Source organism: Mangifera indica, chromosome 7, assembly GCF_011075055.1.
Source record: "Mangifera indica cultivar Alphonso chromosome 7, CATAS_Mindica_2.1, whole genome shotgun sequence".
Classification (NCBI taxonomy): Eukaryota; Viridiplantae; Streptophyta; class Magnoliopsida; order Sapindales; family Anacardiaceae; genus Mangifera; species Mangifera indica.
Window position 1 is genome coordinate 8,165,819 of NC_058143.1, and position 22,316 is coordinate 8,188,134.

Genomic DNA, 22,316 nt, shown 5'->3' on the forward strand with positions numbered 1-22,316 from the left:
ATTTTTTTAATGAAAACAAAATAGTTAAATTACTATAAAGAAATTTTAAAAATTTTTCTTGTCACTTGTTTCTTTTTATCCTAGGTTTAAATTAGATGGTGTTATAGATTATTTAACATTATATTATGAATGCATGTAATTAGATGATGAAGATGAAGTAAAGATCCCATTAATTATAGCTAGCATTATGAGTTTAATTAACGAAATTTATGTTGAATATTCATTAGTTTATAGCAATCAAGATGGTTCTTCTTCCTCTCTACCATTTATTACCCCATCACTAACCCAAAATATTAGTTATAGTAATTGTATTATGTTGCAAAGGGGCAAAAGACTAAGAAGAATATTAGACTCTATCTTGGAGCTTGAAATTTATCTAATCACTACTTTTAAGTTTGGTGATAGCAATATAGATAAAAACTTTTTAGTTCTAGAATGGTGGAGGCGACATGCATAAACCTTTCAAATATTAGCAGCTATTACTAAACAAGTCTTAGTAGCACTGATATCAACTATTATAGTGGAACAAACTTTTAGTCAAGGGGGCAATCTATTGGACGATAAGTGATCAAGTTTTGCTTCCAAATCTATTGAAGCCTAAGTATGCGTGGACGATTAGACAAGAGCCAAATTACGTCAATAAGATATAAAAGTGGACTTCAATGAAAAACCCCTTAATTTAACTATGGATAGTTCAATGATAGGAACCAATAGTCAATAAAACGAAGGTGAATGATAAGGTAAAGGGTTATCGGCAACTATTAGGTACGTGAAGGTAAGAGAACTACATAAGTTTTGATTCTTCTAAACCCTAAGAGGATACGTAGGAAGCTTAATTAAAAAATTAAGTCTAAGCTTTTTTTTAAATTTTTAGTTATTGTAATTATTAATTAAAAAAATAAATTAGGGCTATGAATTAGAACCGACAGTTCAATATTGGTTCCCAACTAGGGCCATGAACTTGAACCATCGGTTCAATGTCGATTTTGAACTGGTTACGAATCGTCTTGTAATAGTTTTGGTTCAGGGTTTCTATTTTTTTGAACTATGAACTAACAGTTCTGAACCAAAACCGTCGGTTCATGAACCATGACCAGGTCTACCCAAAGATAGTTGTGTTTTATCTTAGTGGCTAAGTTTTTAAGTATATGTTAAGAACCCTAAATTTCTTCACGATGCTGATGGGGAAAAATTATAATTGCAGGAACTTGTCCAAGGCTTTGATCAAGAGACTGTTACTGTGGTAATGGCTAGATTAACTTATTTGAAAATAGAGATAGAGGTACATAACCTTGCCCTGTCTTTTGTCTTTTTATTTATTTTTTCATTCAAACATAAATGCAACCAAAGTTTTGCAACATAGATTAATTTCTAAAAAGTTCATTTATGTAGAATGCTCAATTTTGATGAGGCCTAGATAAGATATGTCATTAGTTTTTAAGCATGCGTAAGTTTAAAAGAGATAAGTTTGCAATTATTTTTGTACAGGTAATATGATTTGCAATTATTTTTGTTCCTTTATCTCCCTTATAGTTGATTAAGCTTAATGGTATATCTCATTTGTGAGATAGGTTTTTAACAACGATCCCAATGAAACTGCCTGTTTTTGCATGCTATTAAACTAGGAAAATATCATGGTTTTCAGAATCAGGCCAAATTGACTAGTCAAACCAGACGAACCATGAACTGGCAAATCAAATGGTTACTGCATAAGAAAAAATAACTTAGAGTTTTGTCTAAAAATTAAAATGGTAAAAAATTATAGGGGTATTTTGTGATTACAATAGTAAATGGTGAAATGATATTTTACAATGAAGGGAGTTAAATATATTAGATAATATTTGGGGGTTGAATAGTATTTTACAATGAATGGTGTTATATATATTAGATAATAGTTAAGGATAAAATGATATTTGATGATATAGAGGTAAGGTAATATATTAAAAAATTAGTACTAAATTATTCAGAGTATATTAATAGTCACAATATATAATAAAATTGTGGAATAGGTGTAATTGTGTAATAAAAATAAAATCATGAAATTTGAACTTATTAGAATAATGTAACACAAATTTTTAATTAGTATTTTTGGTCATGTTATTTATATTGATTATATTTGTACACTTTTATATGTCATTGTAGGATTAATCTAAATGGTGGGATATACTTCAATTAGATACGAGAAGAATAGATAGAAAGAGGTGACAATGTAATAAAATGTGTTAGAGGTAATAGAAAAATGATTAAAATTTCAGAGCATACAACATTTGAGAGATTAATCCAAATAGTGAGCGAAAAATGTAACATAGATCAAAGGGTAAACAATATTTAGATAAGCATGAGCCCAAGACATCTTGACGATGACATCTTTGTTGAAATTTCAAATGATGAAGATGTTGAGATTTTTAATGGTCTATCTGACCTCTTTAAAGAATATGTTCCAATTTTTGTGACAACTACAGTTAATAATGATAGTTATGAGATTCAATAAGCAGATGAAAGTTTACAAGGTGGTGAGTTGAATAGTTATCTATAAAATCAAGAGATCGATTTAAGAGTCCAAAATATTGAGATCAATCCGAAACAAAAATTTTTTGAGGAAGACTTTGTATAGTTAAATGATTTTAGGTTGGTGTATTGTATAGTGCAAAAGAATTTGTTCGTGGAAACGAAGAGAAATTTATAGATTTGAGTGATTTGATGTAAAGGTTATGCATGATATTCCCATCGAGAAACCAAAGTTCTAGAAGAAGACACACGTTAATTATGATATAAAGGTACAAACAGTTTTTTGTAAACAAATGCTAATAGCGGGAATGTTAGTATTGACGCATTTAATTGGTTACCAAAATTTCTTGACTAGCCATCCACATCCACATCCATAAGTCGAGGAGTGCAAAGAGATGGTGATTCTCCAAAAATTGGTACATTATTCCTAAGTAAACAATATGTTATTGATGTAGTAACTCGATATACTCTTAAGAAGGGATATCAATTTAAAGTGTACAAATCAAACATAATCAAATGAGAGGTTAAATGTTATAATCAACAATGCAATTGGCGTGTACGGGCAAACAGGGTAGGAGAAAGTGACAATTTCAAACTATATCATTTAGATAGCCAACACACATGTCCTAGAGATCAGATATTACCTCATTATAGGCAAGCAAAGGCCTAAGCTTTAAGGCAAATTTTGAAGACAAGATTATATTGGTTGATCATGTGTATCAACCTGAGAAGATCATTATAGACATTACTGATAGATATAAATTGATATATCATATGCATAAGCATGGTGGGCAAGAAATTGGGCATTTCAATCATTGAAGGGCACACTGAAAGAGTCATTTATGTTGCTATTAGAGTATTGTTATAATTTAGTACGTTGTAATCTCGGGACTGAGACACATACATTAACAGATGAGTAGAAACAATTTAAATACTTTTACATGACATTGGGTTATAGTATCTATGCATTCCAACAACATATTTACCCAGTAATTTGTATTAACGTTGCCATTTTAAAGGGTAGATATCTGAGCCAATTATTTATTATTGTTAAATTGGATGGTAATAATCTATATACTCATTGGCTTTTGACATTGGTCTTAGCGAAGATTATGACATGTGGTGTTAGTTTTTAACAAAGTTGAGGATTTTTTGGGTGAGGTACTTCATTTAGCAATAATTTTATATCAATATGTTAGTATTTTCTCTACAACAACTGAAGTCTTCCCAGTTGTGCACCAAGGTTATTATTGTCATAACCTTCATTATAACATGTGATCCAAATACAAAAAAAATGTAAAAGTCGTGTGGATATTTTGGAAAAAAGCTAAGAGATATACAAAGTATGAATTTCAAGAGATAATGAAGTAATTGCCTCGTATGCACCCTGATTCAAAAGCGTACTTGTATGATATGGGTTATGATTGATGAGTAAGGGCATATTTCTCAAGCCGCAAGTACAATGTAATGACTACAAATATTGTCAAGTCATTTAATGCACTTGTTAGACATGCTTGGGATTTGCCTATTACTATGTTTGTCGAGCTCATTAGAGATACATTACAACGATAGTTTTATGAAAGGAGAAATCATGCAGTTTATGTAGATGCTATCAATTCATTAAGGGATTAATCAGAGTCTAGCAACAAACATGCTACTTATACTTAGATTAAGAAATAGAGAACCACTAGGACCGAGATCCTTCCCTATCCAACTTGTGCTTTGGCTAGTTATTCTTAAACATTGATTAGTTTTAACTGATAATGAAAATTTTGGTATGTTTAACCAAGAGAACTTAGCCCATCTCATCCATTTTGAGAGTATAAAATTAAAGTAAACCCTAGCCAATTTTCAACTAGTAAAAAATAATTTCTTACCAAAATTGTTTAGCAAAAATGTTTAAACTATAACTACAAAATGCAAGAAAACAAAATGAGCTAAAAATGTGATGTTAATACAAATCAGGGAAACAATAATTCCAAAAAAATAAAAACCTATAAGATTACAAAGATTTCCACATTCCAAATGCAAACAGATAAATCCTTGTCTAAGAGTAGTTGACTATATTATATGAAGAAGGAAGGTCTTGAAGTTACAGAAAGTGATGAAAAAGGATAAGTCAATAGAGAGGATATGCGAAAAGTGAGGCTGTAGAAATGGACTGTGAATTCTTCAGTGAATATTCTGAGGGATACAAGGAAAGGTTGAAAAATTCAACGATAGTGGAAAAGTGACATTGGTTTTAGAAGAAACGAAGACATTCTCTTCTCCTTCTTGGTTATTAGTTCATTTAAAGGGTTACCAACTTATAAAGGATATATTACAATTTCTTCATATTTGTCGAACCTATACTTGGGTGTGTGTGTGTATATATATATATATATATATACACACACATACAAATATATCAAAGTGTCCATCATATCAATGGATAGGGTAAATTCAAACTCAGATCTAAGGGTGAAACTGAGCTTAATCAAATTTGAGTTTAGATTTATTTGGGCTTAATCAAAATCGGATCTAACAATTGACATATAATCATGTAACTAAATAATTTAATTATTTAAATTATCTTTCATTTAAAATCATTTAATTATTTGATTTCACGAAACCTTTTTGTACCAACTAGTATATAAAATATTACTTCAAACTTTTTTTTTGTGATAAGTCATGCCAATGAATTTTGATAGTTATATTGTAATTACAACACAAATTCAAAGAAACATAAGAAAGTTAATATAGATGTTTGCCGATAAAGATTTTATTTATAACTTTATTCATTAAATAACAAAGCAATTACAATTTAAAAACAATAAGCAGTAGTGGCCTTTTATTAGGTAGGCAATTAGTTCTTGACCATCATTTCGCATGAATCCAAGCAAGCTTTGTGTTGGTCCAATGCTGAAAATAAATACAAGAAAATTGTGAATTAAAATATGAATAAATGATATTTCCTTTGTACAATGTAAAATTTTAGAATCTGAGAGCTAATACTTTCAATTGTGAAAGAAATAAAGATATATACATATATTGTTACTAGTGTTATCTTTGGTGCTGATGTCGATGCATTTAGATATTGCACAATTGAGTTTGACAATATCGGTTGGAGTTGAACATTCCGTCAAGTCACTTATATGCGCAAAAGGGTGAAAATTTTTTCGACCTGACACATCTGGCTAGACAATTCAAATAACACATCCTATCAGTCAAAGATTCTTCTATCAACAACCCCAAAACCAAACAAACCATCATAAGAGACAAAGATCTATTTGTGTTTATTTTTTTCTCTATTTTGGTTATACGCTAATAAGCAATTGAAAAGTAGATATTCAAACAATATAAATGGTTGATGTAAGATTTTTCATGTATATATACTATGATTGTATATATGATAAATCTCTATTATTAAAAATACATTTATATAGATATAAGGAACTATATATAGAGTAATACTATATGTATAAATTTTAGAGTATATAATTGAATATACAGATGATGTGTCAACGTATGATTGGATGTTAGTATATTCTTAATATAAAATCATTCAATGACATAATGACACTTCAAAAGTATATGTATATAGTTTTATTGTTTTATACATGTCTTTGTGTGTGTGTGTGTTAAGTACAACTCATATGTGACCTCATTTTTAGAATATTCTATAGATATTTTATATTAAAATGTTTAGAATATTTGGTAAATGTTATTGTTATTTTTTCAACAATTCAAAAATAATTTATATTTAGCTTGTTCCTCAATCTAATAATTTTGTAAATTTTTTTTTTTGGCATACAAGTTAATGTTTTGGCTCTTGGCTATGCATAACTTTAGTAAGTTGTTTATTGTTAAAGTACAGTTTTGCCCTTGTTTTATATGGGTTACATCTGGATACAAAACTTTCAATATAGTTGTTTTATTTTGGACTTGTGGTAAGCTAAGAGGTATGAGAAAGAATTTATTCTAGAACCTTTTAGTTTTCCCTGTATTAAAAGGTAAACATAATATGTATGGGTATGAGTGGGTGTTGAAATTTTTGCTATGGTAATGATGCTACTTTGACATTTTGTTTGGAATGAGACTTCCTGTGTAGATGTTTATCTAATTCTTTTTCAATTTGATTATCATAAAATTGCAATTGCAGTCGTTCACATGGTTAAGTGGTTATTCTAATAAAAAGGCCTTTTTGTGTGTAAGGTGGTGGAAATGGATAAGTCACAATTTTTGTGGTGAGATCAGTACAATTGCAATGCTAAGATAGTTGATTCCTTCATGTTTTAATGCTTTGTAGCTAGATTTGTGATATTGTGTTTGTAGTCTTTTTGTCCTCGTCTATGATTTGTGGAGTTTTTGACACATACACTAACGGATGAGTAAGAACGATTTTAATACTTTTGCATGCCATTAGGTTATTGTATCCGAGCATTCCAATAACATATTCATCCAGTAATTTGTATTAACATTGCTTTTTTAAAGGGTAGATATCTAAACCAATTATTTATCGTTGTTGCATTATATACCGATTGGCTTTTGGCATTGGTTCTGGGGAAGATTATGGCACGTGATATTGGTTTTTAACAAATTTGAAGGATTGTTTAGGTGAGGTACCCCATTTAGCAATAATTTTATATCGGCATGCCAGTATCTTCTTTACAATGACTAAAGTCTTCCCAGGTGTGCACCCAGACTATTGTTGTCATAACCTCTATTGTAACATTCGATCCAAGTACAAAAAGAATGTAAAAGTCATGTGGATGTATCGAAAAATAGCTAAGAAATATACAGAGTATGAATTCAAAAGATAATGAAGTCATTGTCTCATATGCATCCTAATACAAAAGTGTACCTTCTATAAGATGGGTTACAATCAATGGGCAAGGGTATATTTTCTAGGTCATAGGTACAATATAATAACTATCAACATCACCGTGTCATTTAATATTATAAACATGCAGCTCACCCTTAGATATAGAAATAGAGAACTACGAGAGCCGAGATCCTTCCTTGTCCAACCTATGCTTGAGCTAATTATTGTCCAATATTGATTAGTATTAATTGATAATGAAAATTTTGATATGTATAACCAAGACAACTCAGCCCATCTTATCCACTTCAAGAGTATAAAATTAAAGTAAACCCTAGTCAAAGCCAATTTTCAACTAAAAAAAATAATTTCCTACTGAAATTGTTTAGCAAAAATGCCTAAACCGTAAACTATATAATGCAGGAAAAAAAAATAAGCCGAAAATGTGATGTTAATACAAATAAAGAAAACAATAGTTCCAAAAAAAAAATTCTACGATCACAAAGATTTCCACATTCCAAATGCAAACGGATAAATCCTCATTTGAGAGTAGTTGAACATACTTTATAAAGTAGGAAGGTCTCAAAGTTACAGAAAGTGATGAGGAAAGATAAGTAGATAGAGAGGAAGTGCGAGAGGTGAGGCTGCAGAGATGGATTGTGAATTCTTCGATGAATATTCAAAAGGATAAAAGGAAAAGTTTACAAATTCAATGACAGTAGAAAAAATGACACTGGTTTGAGAAGAAACAAAGACGTTCTCCTTCGCTTCTTGGTTATTAGTTCCTTTAAAGGGTTACCAACTTATAGAGGATATATTGCAATTTCTTCATATTTGTTAGACATATACTTGGGTGTATGTATATACACACACACACACACACACACAAATATATAAAAGTGTCTATCATCTTGATGGGTAAGGCAAATTTAAACTCAAATCTAAGGGTGAAACTGAGCTTAATCAAATTCGAGTTTAGATTTATTTGAGCTTAATCAAATTCAGATCTAACAATTGACATATAATCATGTAACTAAATAACTTAATTATTTAAATTATCTTTAATTTAAAATAATTTAATTACATGAAATCTTTTTGTACCGATTAGTATATAAAATGTTACTTTAAACATTTTTTTGTGATAAGTCATGCCAATGAATTTTGATAGTTATATTGTAATTACAACAAAAATTCAAAGAAACATAAGAAAGTTAATATAGATGTTTTCCAATAAAGATTTTATTTATAACTTTATTCATTAAATAACAAAGCAATTACAATTTAAAAATAATAAGCAGTAATGGCTTTTTATTATGTTGGCGATTAGTTCTTGTCCATCATTCTGCATGAATCCAAGCAAGCTTTGTGTTGGTCCAATGCTGAAAAATAAATACAAGAAAATTGTGAGTTAAATACATGAATAAATGATATTTCCATTGTACAATGTAAAATTTCAGAATCTAAGAGCTAATACTTTCAACTGTGAAAGAAATAAAGATATATATATATATATATATATATATATAGTTACCAGCTTTATCTTTGGTGTTGATGTTGATGTTGATACATTTAGATATTGCACAATTGAGTTTGGCAATATCGGTTGGAGTTGAACACTCCTTCAAGCACTTAAATGCGCAAAGTGGAAATTTTACCGACCCAACGCATCCGGCCAAGCAAGTCAAATAACACATGTTGTCAGCTGAAGATTTTCCTACCAACAACCCCAAAACCAAACAAATCATCATAAGGGACAAAGCTCTATTTGTATTCATTTTCTTATCTATTTTGGTTATACGCTAATAAGCAATTGGAAAGTAGATATTCAAACAATATGAATGGTTAATGTAGGATTTTTCATGTATATATACTATGATTGTATATATGATAAATATCTATTATTAGAAATATAATTATATAGATATAAGGAACTATATATAGAGTAATACTATATGTATATATTTTAGAGTATATAATTGGATATACAGATGATGTGTCAACGTATGATTGGATGTTAATATATTCTTAATATAAAATTATTCAATCATATAATGACATTTCAAAAATATCCGTATACATATATATATATATATATATATATATATATATATATATATATATATATATATATATATATATATGTTAAGTACAACTCATATGTGACCTTATTTTTAGAATATTCTATAGATATTCTATATTAAAATTTTTGGAATATTTGGTAAATGTTATTGTTTCTTTTTTTTTATTCACAATTCAAAAATAATTTATAGTTAGCTTGTTTCTCAATCTTACAATTTTGTAAATTATTTTTTTAGCATATAGGTTAATGTTTTGGCTCTTGGCAATGCATATTTTTAGTAAGTTGTTCACTGTTAAAAAAGTTTTGCCCTTATTTGACATGGGTTACATCTAAATACAAAACTTCCAGTATAGATCTTTTATTTTGGACTTATGATAAGTTGAGAGGTATGAGAAGGAATTTATTCTAGAACCTTTTAGTTTTCCTCATAGTGATAGGTAAACATAATATATGAGATTGTGGAGTGGGTCTCGAGATTTTTGCTATGGTAATGATGCTACTTTGACATTTTGTTTGGAATGAGAGTTCCTTCATAGATATTTATCTAATTCTTTTTCATTTTGATGGTCATAAAATTGCAATTGCAACCATTCACATGGTTAAGTTGTTGTTCTAATAAAAAGACCTATTTGTGTGTGAGGTGATAAAAATGGATAAGTCACAATTCTATAGTGTGATCAATAGTACAATTGGAATGTTGAAATGGTTGATTCCTTCTTGTTTTAATGCTTTGTGGCTAGATTTGTGGTATTGTGTTTGGAGCTTTTTTGTCTTCGCCTATGATTGGTGGAGTTTTTGGCTTGTTGGATATTTGGAAGGTATAATTTGCATAATTTGTTGTTGTATAGTTTGAAGAGGTATCATGTCATGTTTCTTGTATAATCTATGGCTAGAGGGATGATTTTTTAGATATTTAATGCACCAAGCCTTTGTGTGGCAAAATATATGGATGTTAGGTGTGCTGAGGTTCTATATTTGGTTTATGACACTGAAACAATTTTCAAAGTCTCTTATACAATACTAGATTAGATTTTTCAATATTCTTGAAATACCTTATAATGCATCTTATGCATGTAATGTTTCATGGGAGCTAAGTATTATTAAGAGAAGCCTTAACCAAGTATATAAACCCATTAACTGTGGACCCAAAGATAGTCTGGGTCACAGGGCGGTTTGGCCTATGAACTAAACCAGAATCAGAATCGTCAGAATTGACACCGACCTAAACCGAAACTAGAACCGGATTCAAATGGTTCAATTTTGATTTTGATTTTTTTGAACTATTGATCCATCGGCTCATGGCCAGTTCATAAACCGAAGGTTCAATAATTTAATTTAAAAAATTTAATAATTTTAAATAAAATCTTTTTAATTTTTTTTATTTTTTAAGTTTAAAAAATTTTATTTGCGATATGGTCGTTGGGCCTTCGTTTTTTTAAATTTTTTATTTTATATAAAATTTTACTTATAAATACTCACTCAATCTTCAAACTCTCTCATTTATTTATTTTCATTTCTCATTCTCTCAATTTTAATACTTTTTCAATCTTTCAATCAAATTTTCTCAAATTCAATTAAATTCTCTCTTTATTTTTATTAATTCTAATTTTAATTTTTATAATTTAATTATTATTATCTTTCTGTTGTACAATTTCATAATTAATTATAGAATTTATCACTATAATTAATTTTATTTATTATCTAGTATTATTATTTTTCCCATTATCTTTCATAATTAATTATATAATTTATTTTGCTTATTATAAAAAAAGGTAAATAATAGAAATTCTTCAGACAATAAGAGATTTGATCAATATTCATCCACATTTAATATTAATGAAAATCAATTTGTGAAAAAATTTTCAACATAAGAAAGTGGAAGTCAATATGTGGAGGTGGAGTTACAACAACAACAAGTGGTGATAGAAAAGCAACTACAAAAAGTTCTTACCTTGATATTTTTAAAATTCATTTTAAAAAAATACAAAAAAAAATGATAATTTTGAAGTTGCTTGTAATTATTATAAGCAAATTAATAATTTCAAGCAAGGAGATGGATACGAGACATTCAAAAGACACTTAAAGTTATTAGACAAAATAGAGGTCAAACACAAATAACCGAATATGGTTCTTCATATAAATCATTATTTATTTATAATGATAATAAAAGTAAAGAAAAATTTACAAAAATGGTAGCAATAGATCACTTAGCATTTAGTTTTTGTGAAAATTTAGGTTTTAATAATTATTGTAAAACTGTATTAAAATCTTACATATAAAACTATTCCTAAGAATACATTAAAAGGATCATTATTAGGTTTATATTAAAAAAAGTTAATTCATTTATTTACAAATCTAGATGGACGTGTGTCTATATTTAGTGATATTTAGAATGACCATTGACAAGTTCGCTCTTATATAAATATAACTTGTTATTGAATAAATAATAAATTTCAATTACAAAAAAAATATTTAGTATTTAGAGTTCTTGATGACTAGCATACGGCTAATAATATTTATAAAATAATTAAAGAAATATTAGAAGAATACATATTAGTTTTCAAAAATTTTTCAACTCTATTTGATAATGTAGCTACAAATATGACATCAATTACTGATTTAACAAAAATTTGCAAGCCTAATTTAGGTGATAAATTTTTTCATATTAGATGTGCATATCATGTGTTAAATTTATGTGTATAAGAAGGTTTAAAATATTTTAATAATTATATTTGTCCAATAAAAACAACAATTTCTTTTTTATGGACGCATCCTCAAACAATGAAAAAATGAGGTAAATAATACATAGTAGAAAATCAAAAAAATTTCTTAAAGATGTGTCGACTCGTTGGAATTCAACATATGAACTATTCAATATGTCTTTTGATTATAGGGAATTATTGTGTACATTTATTTCACAAAATGTGTTACAAGTTATACTATTTCCCCAACATTAAGATATTTATAAGACAATTTTAGATGTTTTTAGAAATTTTAATAATCTAACCTATACTATGAGTGGGGTTTATTATCTCATTTCTCATTTATTTTTAAATGAAACTCTTAATATTAATGGGGTTTTACAAAAGACCGAAAAAAAATATTATTTTAAAAGAAACTATTTTTTTAATGAAAACAAAATGGTTAAATTACTATAAAGAAATTCCAGAAATTTTTCTTGTTGCTTGTCTTTTTTTTATCTTAGATTTAAATTAGATAGTGTTACAGATTATTTAATATTATATTATGAATGCATACAATTAGATAATCAGAATAAAGTTAATATTCCATTAACTATAGCTGGCATTATGAGTTTAATTAAAGAAATTTATGTTGAATATTTATTAGTTTATGGTAATCAAGGTGGTTCTTCTTCTTCTCTACCATCTATTACCCTATCACCAACCCAAAATATTAGTTATAATAATCGTATTATGATGCAAAGGGCAAAAAACTGAGAAGAATGTCAGACTCCACCTTAGAGCTTGAAATTTATCTAACCACTACTTTTGAGTTTGGTGATAGCAATATAAGTAACGATTTTCCAATTCTAGAATAGTGGAGCCGAGATGCATAAACCTTTCCAATATTAGCAGCTATTACTAAACAAGTCCTAGTAACCCCGACATTAACTATCGCAATGGAACAAATTTTAGTCAAGGGGGCAATATGTTAGATAAGAGACGATCAAGTTTGACTCTCGAATCTATTAAAGCCTAATTATGCATGGACGATTGAACAAAAGCCTAATTACGCCAACAAGATATAAAAGTAGACTTTAATGAAGAACCCTTGGTTTAACTACAGATAGTTCGATGACGGGAACTAGTAGCCAAGAAAGCGGAGGTGAATGATAAGGTAAGAGGATACCGTTGGATATTGAGTATACGAATGTGAGAGACCTACATAGGTTTTGATTCTTCTAAACCCCAAGAAGATGCATTGGAAGTTTAATTGAAAAATTAAGTCCAAATATTTTTTTAAATTGTTTTAATTTTTAATTATTATAATTATTAATTAAAAAATAAATCAGGGCTATGGATCAAAACTGGTAGTTCAATGTCGTGACTCGCATAAATATGTTGGGCGCATTAGAGAAACCAAAAGGCATCACCAATAATTCATAAATCTCATCTGGTGTTTCAAAGGTTGTCTTCCACTCATCACTGCTTTTTAATTTGATTTGATGATAGCCACTCTTCAAATCAATTTTAGAAAATACTCTCGAACCAAACAATTGATCTAACATATATTCTAGGCAAGGAATAAAGAAGCAATATTTGACTATAATTTTGTTAATTGTGCTGTTATCCACGCACGTCCTCCAAAAGCTATCTTTTTGGGGTGCAAGTACAGTCGGACAAGTACATGGGCTCTTGCTCTCTCGCACTAGCCTCTTCCTAAGCAACTTTTTCACTTGCCTTTGTATTTTAGCTCACTGCATATGAGGCATTCTATAGGCTAGTTGGTTTGGCAAAGGTGCTCTTGGAACCAAATCAATAATATGTTGTATGCTCTTCATAGGTAGTAAACCATATGGCAATTAATCTCTAACCAATTCTGCATATTCATTCAATATTCGCTTAACTTCAAAAGGATATTGAAATGACTCTTTAACCTTGTCACTGTTCACTATCTTGCTAACCAAAGCATAGATAACCCCAAGTTCTTGGCTTTCAACTTCAAACTCCTCTCCAGACAAGTACTCATTAACCTTATTAGTTTCCTTAATTTCTTCTTTAAAAAGGTGCAAAGTGTACCTTTTGTCACCTTATAGAAAGGGTAGGTATTAGGCTTTGTGCAGTGTTCCATATCATGGTCATATAACCAAGGCTAACCCAAAAAGATATGACCAACATCCATAGGAACAACATCACATAAAGCCTCTTTATCTAAACCAAAACCCATGCTAAATTTGACCAAACACCGCATTATAAATGAAATCTCATTGCCCATCTTCAACCACCTAACTTGGTATGGGTGTAGATGCTTCTCTATAGGTAACTTTAATTTTTGTACTGCCTTGATTGAATAACATTTTTCATACTTCCTTTATCTATAATTAAGTTACACACCTTACCACCACATAGAACATGAGTTTGGAATATGTTACGCCGCCTCCAATCTTCACCCTCTTCCTTAGTTGTTGCAGTTATCACTCTTCTAACCACTAAGGACTCCTCTTGAACTAGATGAACATCAACCTCATTCTCTTCATCAATATATTCATCATAAACAGGTTCAACATCCTCAATAGCATTATCAAACTTTGTGAGGTTTACTGTTCATCATAGATAAGAATAGGAATAATGTTCCTATTCTCCATATGTAAAACATGGAGATTGTGAACTGTTGTGTGCCCTAAAACGACTAGAACCAAAATTATTTTAAACGCCATATCACACAACACTCTTTCCCTTTTTGCTTCTATCAACATTACTTATACCTCTATTTTTTGCTTTAATAGATGTGGCAGTGCTTATGCTACTCCGTTGAGTTGTTTGATCGCCCTAAAAAGTCTGATTAGTGTTAGGATTGCCTGTTGTTTTGCCAAACAAAGGTCTCATTGCATAATAGCACGACACTTTCCTTTCAGCCATTAGAGTTTATTGATGAGCATTTTCAAGATTAAACAATTGAACCACACCCATCTCATCTCTAATAGTTCTATTTAACCCTACAAGATAACGCAAACTCATCTGTTTATTTGTCTTGCTTAAACCAATGCGAATAGACAAATTGTTGAACTCGAAAGTATATTCTTTGACTGACATGCTGTTTTGCTTCAAGGAATGAAATTTCTCATATAATTCCATAGCAAAATCAACTAGCAAAAAATTCTGCCATAACTTTTTTTCATGTGTTCCTAAGTGCTGACTTTTCCCTTGCCTTGCCTTGCACATTGCTCTTCAACTCTTTTCCACCATTGAAGTGCAGTGTTTTTCAATTTAAGCTTAACAAACAACACCTTCCTATTTTCAACCATTGGTTTCCACTCAAAATATGTTTCCAAGCTAGCCTCCCAATCTAAATAGTCTTGGACATGTATCTTCCCATAAAAATTAGTAACTTCTACCTTGACTCCACCACCATTCAAATCAAGAGCATGCAGTAATCAATCTTCCAATCCACCTTCCACTGTATTATTTACCGCTTTAGCATCATGAAAAGGGTTTTCATTCTCTACATCATCAAAATCATCCTCCAGACCATCTTTCGGTATGTCAAAAGGGTCATGGTAATCTTCCAGAGTCTCTATAAGAGCCACCGTAGGTACTTGCCATTGCAACGCTTGTATCATATGACGCATCTCAACAAGCTCTGTTTGTTGTACTTGATTGTCTTTCCCATGACCTCTACCATGTCCAACCATTGTGAAGGAAACGAATAGAAACCTTAAACAGTTGAGGATCTTGTTTGCTTTGATACCAACTGATGTGGTGACGAGTCAGAATCAAGAAAAGGGACAAAAATCTATTCTAAGATGGTTAGATTGATACTAAACCAAAAAGAAAATTTAGGGTTTAGAGAAAAACCACAAATGATAGTTTGTATTGATAAAAAATAAGATAACCCTTATAAAATACCCTTAAGAGGCTATTTATACTAAGATTATATCACCCATTAAAATAAAACCTAACTTAAAAAAAAGTCACATACTAGTCACATAACTGTTTTATTAAAAAAAAAATACTAGAACTTTAATAAGTAGATAAAATAGGAAAGGAATGCTCTTACAACATTTCTACTTCACTTAACCTTTTAAATTGTTCCACTAATTAAAAAACATACAAGAATGAAACAAATTCAGAGGTAAGTTGATATTCATTCTTAGTAAGTAGTTTTACAATGTCAGAGAAACCCACTTCTTTGAACAGTTCTGTACAGAGTTTGTAACTTGTTCTTCTTATGAGCTTCTTGGAAATAAAATTGAAAATGTTTTCTATATTAATACCTTTAATTTCCCGCAATACATCCTAGTTTAGTTGTAACGGAGATTCTTCACCTAAGATTTAAGATCCACACACAGTTTTTCAGAAGGCTTCCAATGCTTTGTCTCTTACAACTTTTGTCTCATCTTGTCAAATCCTTTAGGTTCAGCTTGCAGACAATAACAATAAGAATAGCAATAATATAACACACACACGCACATGAAAATTCATCATAAGACTTTCATAGCTTTTTAGAATTTCCCATAGTGACGCTACTTGATTTTATGCAACCAAACCATGTCTTATACTTCATACAAAAGTGCAAGCATCTTCTTTCTTACGAAATTAACTGAGACAAGCTTCCATAGAGTTTTCATATTGTCATTTATAACGGAACTCAATTCATTCAAGTAACTAGTGTTTTGCAGTTAATACGAAAGTAAGAACATTATCATGTTTATGAAATTCATTGCTTACATGTATCAAAAGTTCTTGTGTAAGGGTTTTGCAGCATTTTATACAAGTAAATTGTGTCTTATACTCCATATGAAATGTGAAAGTCATCGTATTTAGGAAACCAGCCGCATATGTATATTGTGTCTTAACAATTTGTGTTCCATTCACGTGTATGTGGAAGTGGCAGACATTACATTTTGGATCAGATGTTTCATTGAGTATATGCATATGTAGCCCTCATACGTCAATTATATTCTTAATTTGCTGCAAATAGAAAACAGGAAACCTACCAATGAAGTTGGAAACTGACCGCTGCATAGTGTCAAGGCAGTGATGGTGAGACATGGAAATCGGATAAACTACTTGTAATAATCCTTTGGCAATAGTTGACGCCTGGTGAGGATAGCTGGAAATGGAATGACACTGGTTCAGCTCTTCACTACTTCGAAAGCCTCTCCATATCCCCATTCCAAACACCATACAAATGGTGTCCAATTAACCAAACAGCCGCTGAATTCCCAATCCAAATAGTGTGAACCAGGCACCAAATCACCAGCCCAATCATCTGAAAAGAAATTATCATACCTGTGGGTGCCCGGTGGTTCTAACAGGATGGAAAAATCAATATACTTCTTTCTTATGAAACTAATTTCAGATATTATATCATACAACTTAAGTAAATCCAAATCAACACAAATATTTAAATTCTTATTATCTATATCAATACAAAGAGCCCTACTTTTTTTTTGTAATAGCATGAAAAACCGACTAAGCGGTTACGGAAATGCTCCGTGAGGAGATTAGAAGAGCAAGCGCGAGTCACTGGTTGGAGTTCTTGCTCATCCGGTGCCATTTCGGTGAGTACATGGAATAAAACTGATTTTACGGAAAGAGAGAGACGGTCGTGCAGAGCTGCTGAGAGCAATTTCATTAATACTGAAAGCGAAAGGAAATTGAATTATACAAACTCAGTTTGCTTTACAGAAAATTGAGAAACTAAACAAAAAACAGTCAGTCAATCAAATGAACGAAGCAAGCTAGCTATCAATAAACTCCACACAACAGTGCACCACCGACATGGCGATAACTACTTCGGCTAGCGCCACACAACAGACAATAATAGGAGATGTAGAAATTATTTTCGCTACCACATTTGCAAAGCAGTGTTCACAGCGCTGCTGTCCGCTTCCTCGACAGTGGAAGAATAACTTGTGCTGGGTTGGGCTCTTCTTGCGCAGTAGCAGTACTTGTGTTCGTATCCTTAATCTCTGGTGTCTCCACGTCACATTCTTCTATGTCTCCGGCAACCAAATCATCATTCATGACCTCCGACAGCAAACTACAAAGTTTTGTAATATGTTTTACTATCACCCTTCTAAATATCCAGACTATTATAAAGCTAATCACTGATTCGAAACCACCAACGACTGAGCCTCCGTGTTGTTTCCAAAAGCCTTTTGAAGGTGGTGGAGATGAAATAACAACACAAGTCACTCCCAGTCAAAGGATACATTCGGCGGCAGCAGGAGATGGAGGTGATGGAGTAGTAATGCAAGCAGCAAAGACAGTAGCGAGCAAGAAAAAAACCAGAAAAGATATTGCTACCCTTGACAAGTCGAAAACGGTATACAAGAGCTTTTGATACATGTAATGTAAGCAATGAATTGAGCTAATGTGAAATCTGCAGGAAAGCCTGAGCTTAACACCAGAACTTGTTTTGCATTCCCAATGTTCGTCTTTCATTAGCCATAACTATTTGGCCTTGCATATACATATTGATAAGATATTGCTGTAATCTTTTATGGTTGAAGGATATGTTTTGTTTTGTTTTTCATGATCACCATATCAGCAAGCTTTTTAAATAATCCTAAATCCAAAACGTTAATAAAATCTAATGACGACTCCTCATGTTCATTCCTACTTTGACTTACATCTTTCAGATTGTCTTTAGTTGAGTTCACCCATAAGTGAAGGAATATACTGTTCCTCTAACAATATATCTCTATTCTGTTTCTTACAGCGGCTTTGTTATAAAGACAATATGAAATTAGTAAATTTGTTTAGTTCAGAAAAACTGACAATAACAAAATAAATCTTACAAAAAGGACATCTTTCAACGACATACACAAAAATAACCTTCAAAATACATACACTTATTTTATAAGAAGCCATGCATTTTACATGTCAGGGATCCCAATTTCAATTTGCTTTATAATATTCAACCACATCTTGGACCCTTTACTATGACAACTACTGACAGGGAGAGGTATCAGAGAGGACTAGAGATGATGTTTGAAGCTTAACAGGCATCATGCTTGGCTATCAATGGCCATTGACGCTGGCTCTGGCTTTGCAGCAACATCCTGCATTTGCAAAATCATTCAAAATAAGAAAATCCAGGCACTACAAAAGGCAATTCAAACCCAGAATGAACACTGATCAAGGCACTACAAAAGGCAATTCAAACCCAGAATGAACACTGAATCTCTCAGATGTTTATGATACTTACCTCTGATTTTGTTTGATCTAACTTGATCATCTTTGAAAATATGTTGCCATAAAATTGCGCATCCTTCTTATTATACTCTCTCACTTTCTCCTTCAATAACTTGTACTCAAGTTTCACATCCCTGATACGAAGAACATGTAAGAATTCACATACGTAAAGCTGTAACGTCAGTTGATGGCAGTATGTGTTATGAGACAATACCTATTGTCAGGGTCAACCTCAAGTGCCTTTTTAATATCCAGTTCAGCCAAATCCAAATCAACAAGTTGAATATATGCTTGAGCCCTCCTATAAAGGGCTTTAACATTCTTACTATCAAGTTCCAACACCTTAGTGCACAACTTCACTGCCTCCTTGTACACTTTTAGTTTGAGCTTGCAAGCAGCATTGTTTAGGTTGCAGGTAATTTTCAGCACCTTGGCCTTCTGCTTCTCCTCATCAGTGAAAGAAGAGTCATATTCTATGAATTTGACAGCCTGCGATGAGATCATTCCTCCCAATGATCAAACAAACGCTACACAATACTTTATTTATTAAGTATGAAACTGAAAATGTATTAACTAACAAACCTTTTCATATCTCTTGGAAGCTCTTTCATATTTACCAGCCTTGAACAATGCATTTCCTTCCTCCTTTTTCTTCCCAGCGGCTTCAATTTTCTCCTGAGTGTTCATGTCCCAAGATTCTTTCTCCTGCAATAAATATTTCAACATTACATATTGTACCATATGTAGAAACAGGAAAAGAAGCATATTAATAAGATAAAATTATATACCAATACCAACCTTGACAAAAGAAACCATTTCAACTTCATAGAATAGAGTTGACTTGGCAGGAACAATAGCTAGTTCTTGCCGGGAATCAGACGAACCAAACCCATATTCTGGCTGAATTGCAATCAGTGCAACTTCTCCTTTCTTCATTCCCTTAACAGCTCTATCAAGTCCCTCAACAACTTGTTCTGCACATAATATATACCTCAAATTATCTAATACATTCCAATTAATGACACAAACTGCATTCTACCAAAGCATTAAATTTATGAGACACTTGACATTACCCTCGTCTATTTTGAATTCATATGGCTGCTCCTCATCAAGACCCTTCTTCACAAAAATAGTACCATCATACAGCTTCCCGATTAATTTCACTACAACAGAGAAAGAAAAATTACAAAACCTGAAATGGAGGACTACCATAACAAATATGAAACTAAATTGTCAATATGCCCAGTCTTGTATCACACCTTGTACCACTGCTCCATCATTGGGTTTTTCATATCCCTCTCCCTCCTTAAGGATCTTTTTCAGCACCTTTTTGTCTTTGGTAATATCTGAAACACTTTTCCAGGAAACCAACTCCAGATTTATCTGGAGGGTAGCATTAGGAGGCACTGCTCTTTCATCACCAGTTGCGGGTCTTCCCATCTCTCCGAAGCCATCTGCAAGAACCCAAAAGTAAATGATATCAACGTTTCTTTATTGAAAGGAAAAAAAAGATTGCATCACACAAAAACCTCTACTCACATTGTGGTTTTATAGTCAATAGCACTTTCTCCCCTTTTTTCATTGTTTTGACAGATTTTGACAAAGCAGGGCAAAAATATCCTGCAGAGAAGTAAAATGCGCACCATTAGAGTTGCGAAAAAAAAAAAATCCAATGAAGCAACAAAATAATACAACAAACCACCATGGAACATACCCTCTTCAACAGTGAATTCCACCCCATCAGATTTGGAAACCAGCGTGCCATCTTCTAACCAAGCGTCATACTTAACTGCAGCAAAACATTTAAAAAGAACACTTGTAAAAAGGCCAAACCAATAAAGTTAAATCTGTTATAGAACAGAGAATTACCAAGAACTTCATCAAGATCTTTAGGATTCTCCCATTTCTCCCCCTCTACAAGTATTTTCTTAAAGATTCCTCCGTCTTTGCAAATATCCTTAACACTTGTCCAAGACAACAATTCTACATCGAATTGAAGAGTTGCGTTCGGAGGAATGGTTGGAGGGGAACCAGATTCACCATAAGCCAATTGGGGAGGTATGGTGAATATTGCATTTTCACCCTTCTTCATAGTTTTTATACCTTCATCCCATCCCTTGATCACTTGTCCTGCAACTCAATACATGAAATTAATTAAGTACATATATTAACAATCATGTTATGCTCAAAATTACCTAATAAAAGCTCACCTTGACCCAACTTGAACTTAAAAGGTGTGCCACGATCACGGCTGGAATCAAACTGGGTTCCATCAAGCAAAGTCCCAGTATAATGCACTGCAAATAAAATCCCATTATCATCAACACATAGCACCATAATTTGAATGATATAATAAATAAACTATTAGACGAGAATGTAAAATAAAATACCTTCCACTTCATCACCGGAGCCAGGAGTCTCCCAGCCTTCACCTTCCTTAAGGAGTTTCTTCTTGAGTCCAGTCTTGGTAATCTCCTTCTCTTCACCAACCTTCAGATAAGTACTTACTGTATCCTCCGGCATGTCCATATCCATGTCTTCTCCCTCCATGTTGGCATTTGTAGTGGGAAACTCAAAATCATCCTCCATTTCTCACCCGCACAGTTAACAAATAATCAAAATTTTCTACTGCAGCAGCAAACCCAAATGGCTTTCCGATTTTTTGTTTCTGCATTGTGAGTACAATTCCCATTTTATAGAGGGCGGACCCCGCTTCACTCTGAGTTTTGTTGCACGTCTTCGTCTAGAGAGTTCTAAAATGTTATAGACACCAGGCTTTTCCAGAAGTCTCTCTACTTAACTACTTTTTTTAAGGATCATAGTTTTGACTTTTCAGGTGGACGAAGCCCAGCCCATTTCAAGTTCCATTTGAACTCATCCAAAGTGAACAGCCCAACTTAAACTAATATGTCAAGACAAAATGCCTAATGTAATGCTGGTTTCAAAGGCAAACCAAAGCCACACATACATTGACCTACTCAAATTTATAAGGATAAATTTAAGTTTAAATTTTGTTGAGATCAGTGATATAATTAATTATATT

At 31.6% G+C, this 22,316-nt stretch overlaps 1 protein-coding gene across 1 annotated transcript; it reads right to left on the reverse strand.

Moving 5' to 3' along the window:
* Window positions 1-18,824: 18,824 nt before the first annotated feature.
* LOC123221638 (peptidyl-prolyl cis-trans isomerase FKBP62-like) lies at window positions 18,825-21,947 on the reverse strand. The gene is made up of 12 exons (XM_044644508.1): window positions 21,664-21,947; window positions 21,484-21,570; window positions 21,143-21,403; window positions 20,988-21,062; window positions 20,813-20,893; window positions 20,533-20,727; window positions 20,347-20,436; window positions 20,072-20,247; window positions 19,856-19,978; window positions 19,488-19,762; window positions 19,287-19,407; window positions 18,825-19,140 (listed from the first exon to the last, which is right to left on the reverse strand). The coding sequence occupies exons 1-12, from the start codon at window positions 21,860-21,862 to the stop codon at window positions 19,087-19,089; spliced, it is 1,737 nt and encodes a 578-aa protein (XP_044500443.1). The 5' UTR covers window positions 21,863-21,947; the 3' UTR covers window positions 18,825-19,086.
* Between the last annotated feature and the right edge of the window lie 369 nt (window positions 21,948-22,316).

Bases quoted from the DNA above. Each gene is read 5' to 3' on its own strand.
- LOC123221638 (XM_044644508.1), bottom strand. From the start codon at position 21,862: ATGGAGGATGATTTTGAGTTTCCCACTACAAATGCCAACATGGAGGGA. The intron at 21,571-21,663 runs GTATTTTATTTT...TTTTATTTGCAG, and splicing joins CTCCGGTGATGAAGTGGAAG to TGCATTATACTGGGACTTTG. The intron at 19,763-19,855 runs GTTTGTTAGTTA...ATCTCATCGCAG, and splicing joins CTTCCAAGAGATATGAAAAG to GCTGTCAAATTCATAGAATA.